Source organism: Cervus canadensis, chromosome 15 (assembly GCF_019320065.1).
Source record: "Cervus canadensis isolate Bull #8, Minnesota chromosome 15, ASM1932006v1, whole genome shotgun sequence".
NCBI lineage: Eukaryota > Metazoa > Chordata > Mammalia > Artiodactyla > Cervidae > Cervus > Cervus canadensis.
In genome coordinates, this window is record NC_057400.1 from 54103068 (window position 1) to 54119904 (window position 16837).

At 36.3% G+C, this 16837-nt stretch overlaps 1 protein-coding gene across 1 annotated transcript in view; it reads right to left on the reverse strand.

Moving 5' to 3' along the window:
- The window catches only part of CHN1 (chimerin 1), a 194715-nt gene that overhangs the window by 110046 nt on the left and 67832 nt on the right, over positions 1 to 16837 (reverse strand). The window contains exon 6 of the mRNA XM_043487847.1: positions 15400 to 15513. Within this exon, the coding sequence (XP_043343782.1) occupies positions 15400 to 15513 (114 nt within the window). The remainder of the gene's footprint in view (positions 1 to 15399; positions 15514 to 16837) is intronic.

A 16837-nucleotide genomic window follows, 5' to 3' on the forward strand; every position in this document is an offset into this window, starting at 1 on the left:
TTCCTGACTGTGATTCCTCGAATTTCGATCAGATTCTCCTTAGTACAGTGACAGCACCTGTGCTTCCCATCCACAGCATTCGCCTCAGCTTTTAATTCTATGTTTGCGGGACAATTTCATTAAAGTCTAACCCTCTCACTGACAGACTCCTTAAGGTGAGAGAGATTTCTTGACTATCCTGTTGATCCTTGTATCCCCAGCACCCAGAGAATATCATTACAATTTTTTTAGAAACAAAACAATAACAAAATACTTTTTAAAAAAAATGCCAAAAACATTCTTTATTTTGGGGGCACTTTTCCTACTTTTCTGTATTTTACATATTGTTCTAGTGCACGTTTAATAAACAAAAGTGTAAAAATAAAAAAAATTAAAAAAAAATAAACAAAAGTGTACAATGGACCTAAATTTAAAGAAATAAATATAAAAAGTGACAACAGTTAAAAAAAAACCTGAAAAATGAAACCAGACCTTATGAAGAACTAACCTCAAGTAACAAAGTTCTTACATATTTATTGACATGGAAGATGTTCAAGATACAAAGAAAATGTATATGAAGCCATTTCTATTCAACCCAGGAAAGTACTAGAATTTCATACATTATAATTTTAACAGTGATTATCCGTGACTAGTGAGATCAGAGGTGATTTTCTTTTTTTTTGCTTTTATTTCTGCTTTTTTTTTTTTTTTACTGTTTCCCCCCCGCCCCAAATATTGTTCTCTGTATATTTTCAAATTAGGAAAAAGCTAATCTCTCGAAACAGCTATGCACTCTTGTGGATTTACCAGACAGTTCAATCTGGAACCCATTTTTAGGAATACATCTATATTTTTTTCAAGTAAGGGATGCCTTATTTTAAGCTACCCATTCCCTACTGTTCCATATCAAAACTACTTTCTATGGTTTATTAAAGCACACTTGACCAGAGGGTCCTTCATACGAATTATTATGCCAATATTTTTTAAAGCTTATGGCACTGACAACATGGCATTACATTTTAAAGTAAACTATGCTATCCTCTTTATCAATTTTAATTTTTTGACACTGCAGGACTACTAAATTCTATTGCTGTCATGTGTTTTATCACATATTCTTATATCCAGAAAATTTCCCCCAAAAGTGATTCATAAGCTTAACTAAGAGAAGCAGAAAAACATTTTTGAAAGATTATTCTGCAGAACACTATTTTTCACTTATTCCAAATAGCATAACAAGGAGGTTTGCAGGAAATGAAGTGAAACCATGGTAACTGACTAAACCTATCATGAGCTATCAGATCAAGAGAACACACAGTACATTACACGTCAACGCCCACCAGCCACATAATCCTTCTCTGGTTCCTTTTGATCCTTCTTCCTAAATATGAAAGAGCTTTCAATTTTCATATTTTAAAAATGTGAAAGCCCCTGTACCAATATCTACTATAACCTATGACTTTACCTAGGAACTCTTTGGCTGGGTTCACTTTATAAGTCAACTTAATGATCTGAGATTCAATTAGAAATTTTTTTTCAATAGCGAAATTTTATTTTTTTACTTCAATGCATTTTACCATTTTCTAATACAGTAGCAATAGTTTCTTCATACTGAATCACAGAGTTGTAAAAATTACCATTCTCTTAGGAATTCTTTCCTTAATAGATCTTTGTTGTTTGTCGTCTAGTCACTCAGTTGTGTCCGACTCTTTGCAACCCCATGGAGACCGCCAGGCTCCTCTGTCCATGGGATTTCCCCAGGCAAGAATACTGAATGGGTTGCCATTTCCTTCTCCAGGTGATTTTCCTGACCTAGGGATCAAGCCCACATCTCCCACATTGGTAGGCAGATTCTCTACCATTAAGCCACCAGGGGAGTTAGTAGAATCTTAGTGAAGAGTGAAAGTCGCTCAGCTGTGTCTGACTCTTTGCGACTCCACCGACTGTATAGTCCCTGGAATTCTCCAGGCCAGAATACTGGAGTGGGTAGCCTTTCGCTTCTCCAGGGGATCTTCCCAACCCAGGGATCAAACCCAGGTCTCCCACATTGCAGGCAGATTCTTTACCAGCTGAGCCAAGAATCTTACCAGCATTCTAAACTGAAAGACACAATGAATTAAATTACAAGTGGAAATGCATTTGCAACAGGTGCATTATGAGAGGAGCCCATTTAATCATCTTGTTACCCATTCTATTACTAATCATCAACCCCATCATAAGAACTAAATCTAAACTCACAGACTTTAGCTCAAAATGTTCTTAAACGGTTACCAACTATCAGCTAAGACTAAATAAACAAGTATTGATAGCTTTTTAAAGGCACTGTCTATTAGTTACATAACTATACAGTCAAACAGACAATAGGACAAAGATCTGGAAAGACTAGAGAGGATCTCTGCTTCTATAATTAGCCTCTACCTAATAACTATCACATAATAAAATACAATGTATATACAGGACATAAAAATGCATATATACTTTATACTTGACCAACTTCTAGAAGAATAGACAAATAACTGTGAATAGCATTATCTCTATAGACTAGAACTAAAAGTATGTGGAGGGAAAGTAAGGTACAATATAACTATATACCATTCTTATTTGAAAAAAAAATTTTTTTACCAGTCATATGTTGTTTTCATAATCAAAAGATATTATAAGTGACATGGATTCAAGAATACTATTATTTTTAGAGATTATTATTGCTGTTTTTCTCTGAAAAGGAATCCAAACTCACTACAAAATTATTCTTACAAGAACATATGATTATGAAATGATTTTATAATGGAAGTTTACCTTACATAACTAAACGTGATATATACTTAATTTGACTTTTCTCTTTTTTTAGGGGAGAGGGATGGAAAGTTAACTCTTGAGAATTAGTTGGAATAAATTTCATCCTTAAAGGCTTTAAACAAAGGTTTATCCACTTTATAAAAATGGTACTGTAACTTAAAAATCTTTATTAAAAACTCATTGACTTAAAAGCTAAGGGTTTACTCTTGTGCCACACACCCCTTTTCAACTTACGTAAGGGCTACATGTTTTATTATTTTGGATGTTGTTTTTCGTAAGTTATGTTTTCTGTTTCTTAGCTTTTGTTCTTGAGGAAGTTAAGCCTCAGTTTTCTTATCTGTAAAATGCAAAACTACAGCATCTAACCAATGTACTTATTTGTAAATAAAACTGAGTTTTCCAGCTTGTATATCAGAGTTAGAGGTCAGAGTTACAAGATATCAAATCTGCTGGCCCTTTCAGGGGCCAGGAGGTCTGATGTAGCTCAAGTCCTTGGGCTGCTCACATCTGGCAGAGTCAGCCCCCCACATTTACTCTTAAGTGTATCATATAACAGCACAATTTTCAGTGGGTGCCACAACATGAAAAAGTACTAGAAAATACTGAACGATAATTCATAAACAGTATTTACCATACTCCCTGATACAGTCAATATTCAGTAAACATTCACTATTATATGGAAAAAACCAGGAGGCCCATTAATAAAATATTTGCATATGCAAATCATTCACAGGAAAGGAGGCACATTATCAACACTTTATGGAGGTGTTCTCATTACCAAGAAACAGCTCTTACATTTAAAAGAATCTGGTATGTTTCCTACTGCCTCTTAAAGTAGATACACAAGTCATATTCTAGTTCCTCTTTCAGGGTAGACAGCCAGAGAGTCAGAATTCTCCCTCTCGTGTCAGTTACTGTTGATTAGCCACAAAATGTACTTGAAACTCAATTCCATCCTAAAAGAACTACTCAGTGAAATATGCTTTATGCTGTGCCTTAAAAATACAAAAACCAAAAATATCTTGAAATCTGCTTTTTTGACTTCTCTATCTTCTGTTCTAAACCCATTGCTATGGATGCAAACTTTTGAGAGGAAACTGAAGTTTTCAATAGACAGACCATCAAGGAATAAAAAACATGCTGTGAATAAAATCTGAAAAATTAAGTACCATTCAGAAGCAAAGTTCAAATCAAAAGAGGTATCACTTCATACTCACTAGGATGTCACACCCACTGTTTAAATCAAAGACATTAACAACAGGTATTAGCAAAGAGTGGGGAAACTATAGAGCCCTCACACATTGCTTGTGGGGTTGTAAAATGGTAAAACCACTTTGGAAAGAAAAATTTGGCAGTTCATATGATCCAGCAATTTCACTCGTAGGTATGTACCCAAGAGAAACAGAAACATGCCCACATGAAGCCTCATACACAGCATTATTCATGGTGACTGCACTATTCGTGATGCCAAAAAATGGAAACTCAAATGTCCATCAACTGCTGAATGGACAAGCAAAATATATATCCAAACAGTGGAACAGTACTCAAATATTATTTATTAATAAAAAGATATAATGTAGTGATACATGCAGCAGCATGGATGAACCCTGGAAATACACTAAGAGAAAGAAGTCATCTCAAAAGAATACATATTATACGCAATTCCACTCTTATGAAACATCCAGGATGTATAAATCTACAGAGACAAAAAAGTAGGCTAATGGTTCCCTGGGGCTGGGTGGGTTGAGGAGAAATGGGAACTGACTGCAAATGGGTTATGGAGTTTCTTTTTACGGTGATTAATGCTCTAAGATTGATTATGTTGCATAACTTTGTGAATGCACTAAAAACCACTGAATTGCACACTTTAAGTGGGTGAACTGGTAGGTTATTCATAACCAAAAGAAGGGAAAAGTTTAAGACTAAGATACAATAAATGTAAAAAGCAAGCTTTGGAATACAGTTTAAAAATAAGAAAAAGGTTGAATTTTTGTAATACATAGAAACAGTGCTTGGTTGCCATAAGTACATGTTTCAGAACACGGGATAGGAGGTAAATCTTTTTTGGTCCAGGGAAAAAAATCAGAAAACAGGAAGAAAAAAATTGGTGAGGCAGTTAGCTCTTAAATTTTTTCTCCCTCTATCAATTCAACACTTCAACAAGGAATCTTTTAAGTTCATTAATCAAGAAGGAGGGTAGAAAAAAAGAAAAAAATGAGGAAGCTATCTGACTTACTCAACAGAAGAAATCTGATATATTTTTTCCTTCTTTTCTCCCCTTACTGCCAACATTTAATTCTAACTTATTAACTGAAAATGAGAAATAACTCAAAAGCTCAAACAGCCTATCCATTTTTAAGTTTTTTCTTTCTGTAGATGAACCACATTGAAAGACACTGTCAGAAAACTACATTCTATTAGGCCACCAACACACTGATACCAAAAGCAGACAAGGATACCATAAAAAGAGAAAATTACAGGCCAATATCACTGATGGACCTCTATAGGCAAAAATCCTCAACAAAATACTAACAAACCAATTCCAACAATACAGTAAAAGGATCATACACCATGACCAAGTTGGATTTATCCCAGGGATGCAAGGATTTCTCAGTATCCACAAATCAATTGATGTGATACACCATATCAACAAACTGAAGAATAAAAACCATATGATCATCTCAATAGATGAGAAAAAGCTTTTGATAAAATTCAACATCCATTTGTGATTTTTAAAAAACTCTTTGGAAAGTGGGCACAGAGGAAACACATCTCAACGGGACACATAGGACAAACCCACTCAAAAGACCATACATGGCAAACCCACATATATGACAAAGCCAAAGCTAACATCATATGCAATGGTGAAAAGCGGAAAGCATTTCCTCTAAGATCAGGAACAAGACAAGGAGGCCTACTCTTGCCATTTTTATTCAACACAGTTTTAGAAGTCCTAGCCACAGCAATCAGAGAAGAAAAAGAAAGAAGAGGAATCCAAATTGGAAAGGAAGAAGTAAAACTGTCACCTTTCACAGATGACACAATGCTATATGTAGAAAATCCTAAATATGCTACCAGAAAACTACTAGAGCTCATCAATGAATGTGGTCAAGTTGCTGGACACAAAATTAATACATGGAAATCTTGCATGTATACACTAATGACAAAATATCAGAAAAAGAAAAGGAAACAATCTCATTTACCATTGTATCAAAAAGAATAAAATACCTAGGAATAAACCTACCTAAGGAAGCCAAGTCCTATACTCTGAAAACTATATAAAATGCAATGAAAGAAACTAAAAACGACATGAACAGATAGAAAGGCATACTGTGTTCTTGGACCAGAAGAATCAACACTGTTAAAATGACCATACTATGCAAGAATCTACAGATTCAATGCAATTCCCATCAAATTACCAATGGCATTTTTCACAGAACTAGAACAGAAAATTTTAAAATTTGTACACAAATACAAAAAAAAATAAAATAAAATAAAATAAATTTTGTACACAAATACAAAAAAGGTCCCATATATCCAAAACAATCTTGAAAAACAGACTCACCAACATAGAGAAGACAAACTTATGGTTACCAATAGTAGGGGATGCGGGTAGAGATAAATTAGGAGTTTAGGATTAACATATACGCACTCCTATATATAAAACAGATAAACAAAAAAGACCTACTATACAGAACAGGGAACTATACTCAACATCTCGTAATATCTTATATTGATAAAGAATCTAAATATACGTTTGTTTTATTTTAGTAACTAAGTCATGTCCAACTGTTTTGTGACCCCATGGACTGTAGCCTGGTCTCCTCTGTCCATAGGATTTCTCAGCTAAGAATACTGGAATGGGTTGCCATTTCCTTGCCCAGGGGATCTTCCCAATCCAGGGACTGAACCCATGTCTCCCGCATTGCAGGTGGATTCTTCACCAATGAGCCACCAGGGCTGTTATATATATAGTGCTATATATGTTAATATATAGCTTTTGCAGTGGCCACAGGACTGGAAAAGGTCAGTTTTCATTCCAGTCCCAAAGAAAGGCAATGCCAAAGAACGCTCAAACTACCGCACAATTGCACTCATCTCACACGCTAGTAAAGTAATGCTCAAAATTCTCCAAGCCAGGCTTTAGCAATACGTGAACCGTGAACTTCCAGATGTTCAAGCTGGTTTTAGAAAAGACAGAGGAACCAGAGATCAAATTGCCAATATCCCCTGGATCATCAAAAAAACAAGAGAGTTCCAGAAGAACATTTATTTCTGCTTTATTGACTATGTCAAAGCCTTCAACTGTGTGGATCACAATAAACTGTGGAAAATTCTTCAAGAGATGGGAATACCAGACCACCTGACCTGCCTCTTGAGAAACCTATATGCAGGTCAGGAGGCAACAGTTAGAACTGGACATGGAACAACAGACTGGTTCCAAATAGGAAAAGGAGTCGTCAAGGCAGTATATTGTCACCCTGCTTATTTAACTTATATTCAGAGTACATCATGAGAAACGCTGGGCTGGAGGGAAGCACAAGCTGGAATCAAGATTGCCGGGAGAAACATCAATAACCTCAGATATGCAGATGACACCACCCTTATGGCAGAAAGTGAAGAGGAACTAAAAAGCCTCTTGATGAAAGCGAAAGAGGAGAGTGAAAAAGTTGGCTTAAAGCTCAACATTCAGAAAACTAAGATCGTGGCATCTGGTCCCATCACTTCATGGGAAATAGATGGGGAAACAGTGGAAACAGTGTCAGACTATTTTTCTGGGCTCCAAAATCACTGCAGATGGTGACTGCAGCCATGAAATTAAAAGACGCTTGCTCCTTGGAAGCAAAGTTATGACCAACATAGATAGCATTTTTTACTTTGCCAAAAAAGGTCCATCTAGTCAAGGCTATGGTTTTTCCAGTGGTCATGTATGGATGTGAGAGTTGGACTGTGAAGAAAGCTGAGTGCCGAAGAATTGATGCTTTTGAACTGTGGTGTTGGAGAAGACTCTTGAGAGTCCCTTGGACTGCAAGGAGATCCAACCAGTCCATCCTAAAGCAGATCAGTCCTGGTTGTTCATTGGAAGGACTGATGCTGAAACTGAAACTCCAATACTTTGGCTACCTCATGCGAAGAGTTGACTCACTGGAAAAGACCCTGATGCTGGGACGGATTGAAGGCAGGAGAAGAAGGGGACGACAGAGGATGAGATGGCTGGATGGCACCACCAACTCAATGGACATGAATTTGAGTAAATTCTGGGAGTTGGTGATGGACAGGGAGGCCTGGCATGCTGCAATTCATGGTGTTGCAAAGAGTCGGACACGACTGAGTGACTGGACTGGACTGAACTGATACTCATATGTGTATATACATACATACATACATACATATATATATATATATAAATAAACACAATCTAGTAAATGTTAGTTTCTCAGTCATGTCTGACTCTTTGCAACCCCATGGACTGTAACCCGCCAGGCTCCTCTATCCATGGAATTCTCCAGTCAGGAATACTGGAGTGGGTGGCCATTTCCTTCTCCAGGGGATCTTTCCGACCCACGGATCAAACCATGTCTCCTGCTTTGCAGGCAGATTTATAAACACTGCAGGCAGATACACAAACATATGTGTATATATATGTGTGTGTGCTAAGTTGCTTCTGTTGTGTCTGACTCTGTGAGACCCTATGAACTGCAGCCTTCCAGGATCCTTTGTCCATGATATTCTCCAGGCAAGAATATTGGAGTGGGCTGCCGTGACCTCCTCTAGGGGATCTTCCTGACCCAGGAATCAAACACATGTCTCTTAACGTCTACCTGCACTGGCAGGCAGGTTCTTTACCACTAGTGGCACCTGGGAAGCCCATGTATATATATACATATGAATGTATATATATAAAAGTAACTCACTTTGCTATATACCTGAAACTAACACAATACAGTAAATGAACTAAATGTCAATTTAAAAAATGGTTTAAAAAAAATCCCTCAAAAAAAAGAAGTTACTCAGTGATCATGGAGTCCACAGTCAGAGGAACTAAGTGAATCAAATGTTTAATAGATTATTTCTCAGAGTGTTTCACAGAGAGATTCCACAAAAAGAGGGTATCGTGATCAAATGAGTTTGGGAAAGGCAGTATAGTTTTATAAACACTCACATGCTATGACCAGTACGGCATCAAACAAACCCAACTGATCATGTTCAGTGGCAGGGAAACTCACGCTGTTCCTTTAGGAGCATCTCATACTGGATACAGCACTGCCAGTGTTGGCCAAGACTACCCTCTCCCATAGATCCTGGACTCTAGAACACATTTCTGTGACTTGCCTATTTCCCTCAAGGCTGACTAATTCTTCTGATCAATGATTTAAATATGATGATACATTTCACTTACAGTCAGATCTTCAATGATTTAGAAGGTACTATCTTCCATTTTGACCCAAGGTTCCAGCTAGTGTCTTTGATTTTTCTTAAAATGAAAATAATCCTATTGATATTTTTGTCTGATTGTAAAAAATGATACACAAGACATTGTTTTAAAAATACCAGGCAAATCAGAAAGGTACGGAGAAGTATTAATAAAAATCACCTTTAAGTTCATTATTCAAGAGATAACACTGTGAATAGTGGCAATCATTCTTTTAGAGAGTTGTCTACTTACACATACACCCTAAACAGACACACACACACACACACACACACACACTAAATAGTATGATACTATACATACTATCCTGATAGTGAATTTTATTTTTTAGGTTAACATAGGGTATACTTCAGAACTTATCAAATATTTTTTAAAGAAAATATAATAAATACGCCCAAACATTTTGCTTCCTTAGTTTTTAAATTCTCATTGCTTTCCAGTATCTAAAATTTTTACAAATAATTCTTATTTTGATGGTCAGTATAAAATCAGTAGGAAGCATCAAGGACTGTAGGTATAAATCATTATCTGGAATATTTCCAAAATCTGTTCTGGAATATCTAAACACTGGGTTTGGGGATCATCAAAACTCGTAGCACATGTGTTATCCTGCTCATTACCCAATACAGAGAAACTAAAATGACTCTGACTCAACAGGAATGTCTCTAGAGTTGCCAAATTTGGAGTTAACATTTCTCCTCATAAGGAACTCTTGAAAATCTATAAAGTAACTAGAAACTCTTTTAAAGATCAGTTTTCCATTGCCCAAGGAAAACCATTTACTAAATTAATTATCAAGTAATTCTGGTAAAACTTAATTTCCACCATCCTATCCATTTATTTATTTATTCTTATTGCTCCCACAATGATTTTTAACATTGCAAATATTACAAATAACCACTACTCTCTTCTATTAAAAGTCTTCAGTGACTCCTATTTCCTACAGATAAAATTCAAATTCTTAAGCATGAAATACCAGTCTTTCCTGGCAATCCTATTGCTAACTTCCTGCACCCCCGAGTCCCAGAAGCATGCCATACACCAAATGTTCCACACTGTTCTAAATATTCCTTCCTCGACTTTTTCTTCTTCCCAAAATACTTTTTTTTAAAAATTAATCACATCCTATCCTTCTACCTGGCAAACTTACATTTTACCTTTAAGAGGCAGCTTAAATGTCTTCCTTTTTGACCCATTTGGATAATATCTGGTAGAATTCAAAAACTCAATAAAAGATCCTAAATCATATGTAATGTTATTTCTTACTGATGTTTGCAATCAGCAGAGAAGAATCATTACTTCATTTTGCTATGGTTTCTACTCTGTGAAGAAAATTGCTATTTTCATAGTTATAAAATACTTTGAGATGATGTGCTGCTATTTTTGATGATGCAGGTTTTTATATAATCTTTAAAATATTAAATTATTTTGAAGTCAGTTTGGAAAATACTTTAAATCAAGTTCAAAATATTACAGCAAAAGAACTTTATCAAAATAGAATTTACATAACTTTGGTGCCTCGCCTTGCCTAAAACTTTCTGTGGAACACACACTAGATTTTCTTACTATTTACCAAAGCTAAAACGGAATATACTACTTTAATAAGAAGTTGGTCAGGACTAAAAGATTTGAAGGATTGTATCATGGACTGATCCTCACTATCTAATAAGGAAATGACTTTAATGAATACCTACATAGCTACACCCTGGAGAAGGACATGGCAACCCACTCCAGTGTTCTTGCCTGGAGAATCCCATGGACGGAGGAGCCTGGTGGGCTATAGTCTGTGGGGTCGCAAGAGTTGGACATGACTTAGCGACTAAACCACCACCACTATGCTACACTGTGTAACTGGTACCCATTTCAACTTTCTTCCTTCTTTTAAAACAGGAAAAGAAAACCAGACTTTTATCTGGTAAGAACCAGATTCTTATTAGGAACAGTGGTGGGAATGAGAAAATAGATACCAAATATTTAAAAGGCCATTTCACATGATCATTTACACTAGCTCTCCACTAGTCTTTTTACTTTCTTATTTCACATTTCCAAGAATTCGTGGTACAGTGCTTATGTAATTTGAACAGTTACTTATAAAGAACAACTGTTTTGATAGGTTATGGTTCAAGAATATATAGGAAAAGATCGAAAAAAGAAGAAAAAGATTTCATCAGAGGATTAAAATCTTAAAAAAAAATAAAAAGCAAATGAAAATTTTGGAACTAAGTAACACAATACATGAAAACAGGAACTCAATGAGTGGATTTACAGCTGACCAAAAAGAGGAGAAGAAAGCCAAATAAAGGTCCAGTGGACTGGAAGGCAGGTCAACAGAAAATGTCCAAACTGAAGTTCAGAGAGATGGAAGTCAGGAAATTAGAAGTCCAGAGGGGAAAAAGAAACTTAGAAGAGTCAGAAAATAGTTTATGATGAATAGCTCTAAAGTTATAGTAACATGACATTTAATAATTTTATATTTCTTATAAGTGTTCTTTTGTATATATTTAACATCTAATAAAAAGGATAATACAAAGCAAGGACAGTCATATCTTTTTCACTTGCTATTCCATATATACCACAATACTGAACTCAACAAGCTTTCCTTCTAGTGAGAAAAGTTATAGAATGACTCATAAAATTTTTTTAAGAAGTCATTCTAAAACTATGAAAATCATATAAAGAAAAATGTCTTCAACAAAATTTCTTAAATTATTTTAGGTTACTTGCAGCTGATATATACCATGATAGCTCATTAAACTATAACTAACTAACACAAATGCTGTCAAAGTCAACACAAAAAAATTCCAAAATGACAGGAATCACTTCATGTTTCATGAGGTATAACCTAGTGCCTGGGAGAACATCTTATCTTTTTTTTACAGGGTATAAAGAGCATCTTATCTTCAGTTGCAGTCTCCAACCATGTGGATGTATGTCCAATGCTTCATTGGATACAAAGACATTGACTAAGCAACAATCATTTTTCCTAAACCAAGTGGTCCACAACAGCAAAGGCAGAAAAGCAGGACAAGGCCTGGCTAGAAATTCAGGCTGAAACAGGAGTGTACAAGAAGAAGACAATGAAGAGGAAAGTGAGACGTCAACCACAGACAACCTTTCCTGTCATGCAATGAGAATCTCTTTCCTGACTGCAATAAGTTGATACCGAAACAGCACACATACAACACATACTTCCTGAACTAATAACTTACATTGTACACAAAGATCATCAGTAAAGGTTAGGCTTCCCCAGGTATGGGGAAGATGCCAATGATAGAGGGAGGTGTGGCCTTTGAAACCTTGTGTCCCATTCAACATTACAACTTTGCTGATCACTGCATCAGATTTTACAACTGATCACTCATTAGAAAGAATAAGGCTGGATATAGAGAAATTTCTCATCAAACTAACCCAGAAGGTGGCTTGACTGAAAGGGAGGGTGAAATGTGAGAAATACTTAAGAAATAAATGATTGTTGGGTATGGCTGTGTGAGATGAGCAAGATGAAAAAAAGTTCTTTTAATCATTAGATAATACAGGTACAAGTATTTTAGGCTTTCCAGAGTCTATGAAAAGGTATAAAATATATTAAAAAAAAAAAAGATATGATTCCAAAACATAAAAGGAAAACTACTAAAGTTAATTCCAAAAGCAATTTATATTTCAAAACACAAACAAGAGCAAAAAAATATACATTTGATATGGGATACAGTATTTGATAATAGTGTAAGATGGAAGCCTCTCAATGAGTAAGGCCAAGCCTACAAACATCTTAAAACAGAACTAAGAGAAAAGAAAATGGTGTTTTGCTTTTGGTCTTATGAAATGGCTAAATAACAGCATCAACAGCTATTAAAGGGAATACAAGCGTATTTGGTAGGAAAACTGATGATCTTGGTTTTAGATATACTGAGGTTGAGGTGCCTATGGAACAACTTGAGTTCAACAACTTATTCCTAATTTTAGGGCCTGTTTAATACAGAAAATGCATGATGAACAAGGACAACAACATAATGAACACTGATGGCTATAAATTCAAACTGCCCCCCTACTTCAGTGGGGCACACATTCTATTAAAACAAACTGATGTTAGTTGGGAGAATCATTAGTTGAAATGGGGAGTATCAGATAAGATTAATAGATAAAACAATACAACTATTTCACATTCTGTTTAACACTTCCCCACCATACATCTAGTTCAAAACTAAGAGAATCATATTTTAGCATTTAAATTGCTCACAAAGCATATTTATAAATTCCCCACCTCCACTACAACCCCTTTTACTATCTCTTTGCCATGTAAAAACTTTATGATGATTGTTCCATAACAAAAGGAAAGCTGCATGTTACCCAAGGCCTATACATCAAACTCATGTTGATCTATTCCTCAGTCCAATTCTAGGATTTCTGGGCCAGAGTGGACAGTGAGTGATATAAAATAAAGCCACGAGTAGTAGTAGTGAGGGAGAGAATGCAGGAAGGAGGAAGAGCTGGGAAGGCAGGGGTGCTATTTGTCTCTAAATTGAATTCTTCACCGCAGGGCATATGATGGAGTCATTCAGTAAAATCAGCATTATAACCACATTATGAGAGGCAATGTGGTATAATGGAAAGTATCTGAACATTGCAGGGTGGCAAAACTGAGTTCCAATTCTAGCTTTCGAACTTGCTACCGGATCTCAGAAGAAGGTGGGGAGATGGCAACAAAAGGAAAAGGAAGAGTGTACAGATTTCTTTCTTTCCTCTCACCCCACCTCCTTCTTCCTTTGTTTGCCCCATGAGCCTGTAGTTAAAGGCTTATCTGCCCCAGGCACTCAGATGACTATCTATTTGGGTTACGCGATGTCACAGAATCCTAGAATTATAAAATGGTAAGAGTAGAAAGATGAAGATGGCTTCAAGAATATAGGTGATTTGTCCAAATCAATCTTTTAGTTTATTTAGTGGCAACAGGAATAGGTATTTGGATTCCCAGCCCAGATGTTTTTCCCCATATGTCACAACTTAAACCTGGAAAATATGTAATTAATAATTGAAGAGGGATTTACATTTTATAATTTTCCATAAAGAGCAAATTTCCATGAATTCCTATTACCAACTCTGTTCTCCAAGTATGCCATTGATTCCAAATTCAGCATGAAGAAATAATGAATTATATCATTCTTTTGCCAGAAAGATTAATAATAAATCTGGTGGGTGGGAGTAAGAGGAGTTCCTGCTCACTTACCAAGCATAAGTGACTGGAGAAGGAGTTAAAACATACCAGAGTCCTAAGCGACATTATCATCTTTCTACTGTCTCTCTGTGGTTACCAAAAGAAATGCTATTTCTTTGACTTCTTTCTTAAACGAAGTTTCTACTTTTAAACTTTTCCAAACATATAAGTGACTGCACACACGAACAAACGAAGGAGTGAACAAAGACAACTGATAATTATTCTAAGCCTCTGGAGAGGCAACAATGTGGAGTGATTCAGAGCATAGACTCTGAAACCCAACTGCCTAGGTTCAAATCCCAGCTACACGAATTTTTAAATGTATGACCCTGGCCAAGCTCCTCAACCTCTAGGTCCTGTATTTCCTTATTTATAAAGTGGAGACAATAATTGGATACACATCCTAGACCTGTTACGAAGATTAAATGAGGTTAGAGGCCTAGCAGGAGGTAGGCCCAACAGATAAGCATGCTATTGTATTATTATTCTGTTATTACTGCAGGGTTAATGGATATATTTGTTTCTGGCCACTGTGCTGTAAGCTAAGAACAGTCAAAATGCCAGGCAAAGTTCAATAGATAGGAAAGAGCCAGGCGTTCCCAAGGAAAGCTGCCCGAACCAAAAGCCAATTTAAGAGAAATGACATTGGCTTTAATTTTAGAAGTTACAAAGATCTTTTCTCTTTAGTTCCTTTCCTTATTCAAGAAATAGATGGGCGCTGACACAGCAGGACAGATGGGAGGGAATGGGTAAGACGAAATATAAGAAAACAGCTACAATAAAAATGCCTTAAAAATTCTTAATTACTGAGTGCTACCATTCATGAGGAATTTTTAAGAGTCTCAAAGCTATTAAAATGGTAATTAGGTCCCAAGAAAACAAGAACCAATTCAATTACATGCGGGATGCTTTCAAAATTTAAAGCCCTCTATTAAGAGGGTTTTGAACGAGGCACAGTTATAATTACAGGTCCACGACCAACCTTAGAGCCAAAGTGTAGGTTCCTGGCTGACGCTGGCTCTCCCGAATGAGGTAGCTCCCCTCGGCTACACTCAAGAGCTGGTCTGCAGCTTCTCGGGAGATCATGCCGTGAAACCTAAGAAACAAAGTCAATTCAGAAACTGCAAGCTTTCCACCTTTTTTGATAAAACAAAACCTCCCACCTTCTCCTGTAGTTTTCTAGACAAAGTACTGCCATATAATCGAAGGGGAGCAGTTGGGTTTAACTGTGCTTGTGTTTCCCAGGGCCTGGCCCTGGGCCGGCTTCGCTGCAGCGACAAGAACAGCACCGAAGTAGCTCTCCAATCCATTTAACAATCACGGAGTCAAAATTCACTTCCATCTCCGCGAAGATCAACTGCCTCACTCAAGAGGACAATTCCCTTCTTATGTAGCTGCCTGACCATATGGACACGCTAAAAAAATACACAGAAACGTGTCCCACTTCCTTTCTTCACACCAGTGGCATTGCTTCAAAATTTTGGCTCAGAGTCTATGGTTGGCAATTCTCCAGGACCCTGGGTTGCCCTTAATTGGCATGATTGCCCAATAATGTGCATAATCTGCATCAGAGCATACTCAAGCCAAGAGCCAACAAATTTAACACTTACTTTCACTCCCTGCTAAAAGACTATTTTTGATTACCAGAGAAAAAAGGAGGAGTAAGAATAAACATAACTAACACATTCCTTATATAAAACATTGTAGGTTCACCTATAACATTCTGACATAAAACACTGGAAAATTTAAAAACATCAATGGTAACGAATCATTAATATTAAAAGTATAAAACCACCTTGTATTCGTATGGCGATGCACAATTTACAAAGAACCTACACATATATTATGTCCTTTTTTTTTCCTCTTTTTTTCATTTATTTTTATTAGTTGGAGGCTAATTACTTTACAATATTGTACTGGTTTTTGCCATACATTGACATGAACCAGCCATGGATTTACATGTGTTCCCCATCCCGATCCCCACTCCCGCCTCCCTCCCCTGTCCTTTTATTAACTCAAAGAAAACCAAACTGAGCAAATGCTCAAGTGAGACTGTAGCTTTTAAAGGTACAAAAAAGCCCAACAGTCCCTTGAATTTGGAATGATACATTGAAAAGGCCCTGAAATGGTACAATAATAATTTAAGAACTTTATGAGAGTTCAAGTGGCAACCTTTAGGAACTTTTCTCATGGGGAAGATTTGGTCTTTCTCAATTTGAGTCTTAAAGTAGCTTGTGCTAGCTATGCTCAATTAGAACAACATGTTTTAGACAACATGACAATTAGAATAATAATCTTTTAATGATGGCTCCTGGAATTTCTTAACTCCATAAATTTCCTCAATTGTTCAGAACCAGATCCACTCTGATTCTGTTGGAACAAGAAGATGGTAGCCTATCCCTGGTAATAACATAAATATT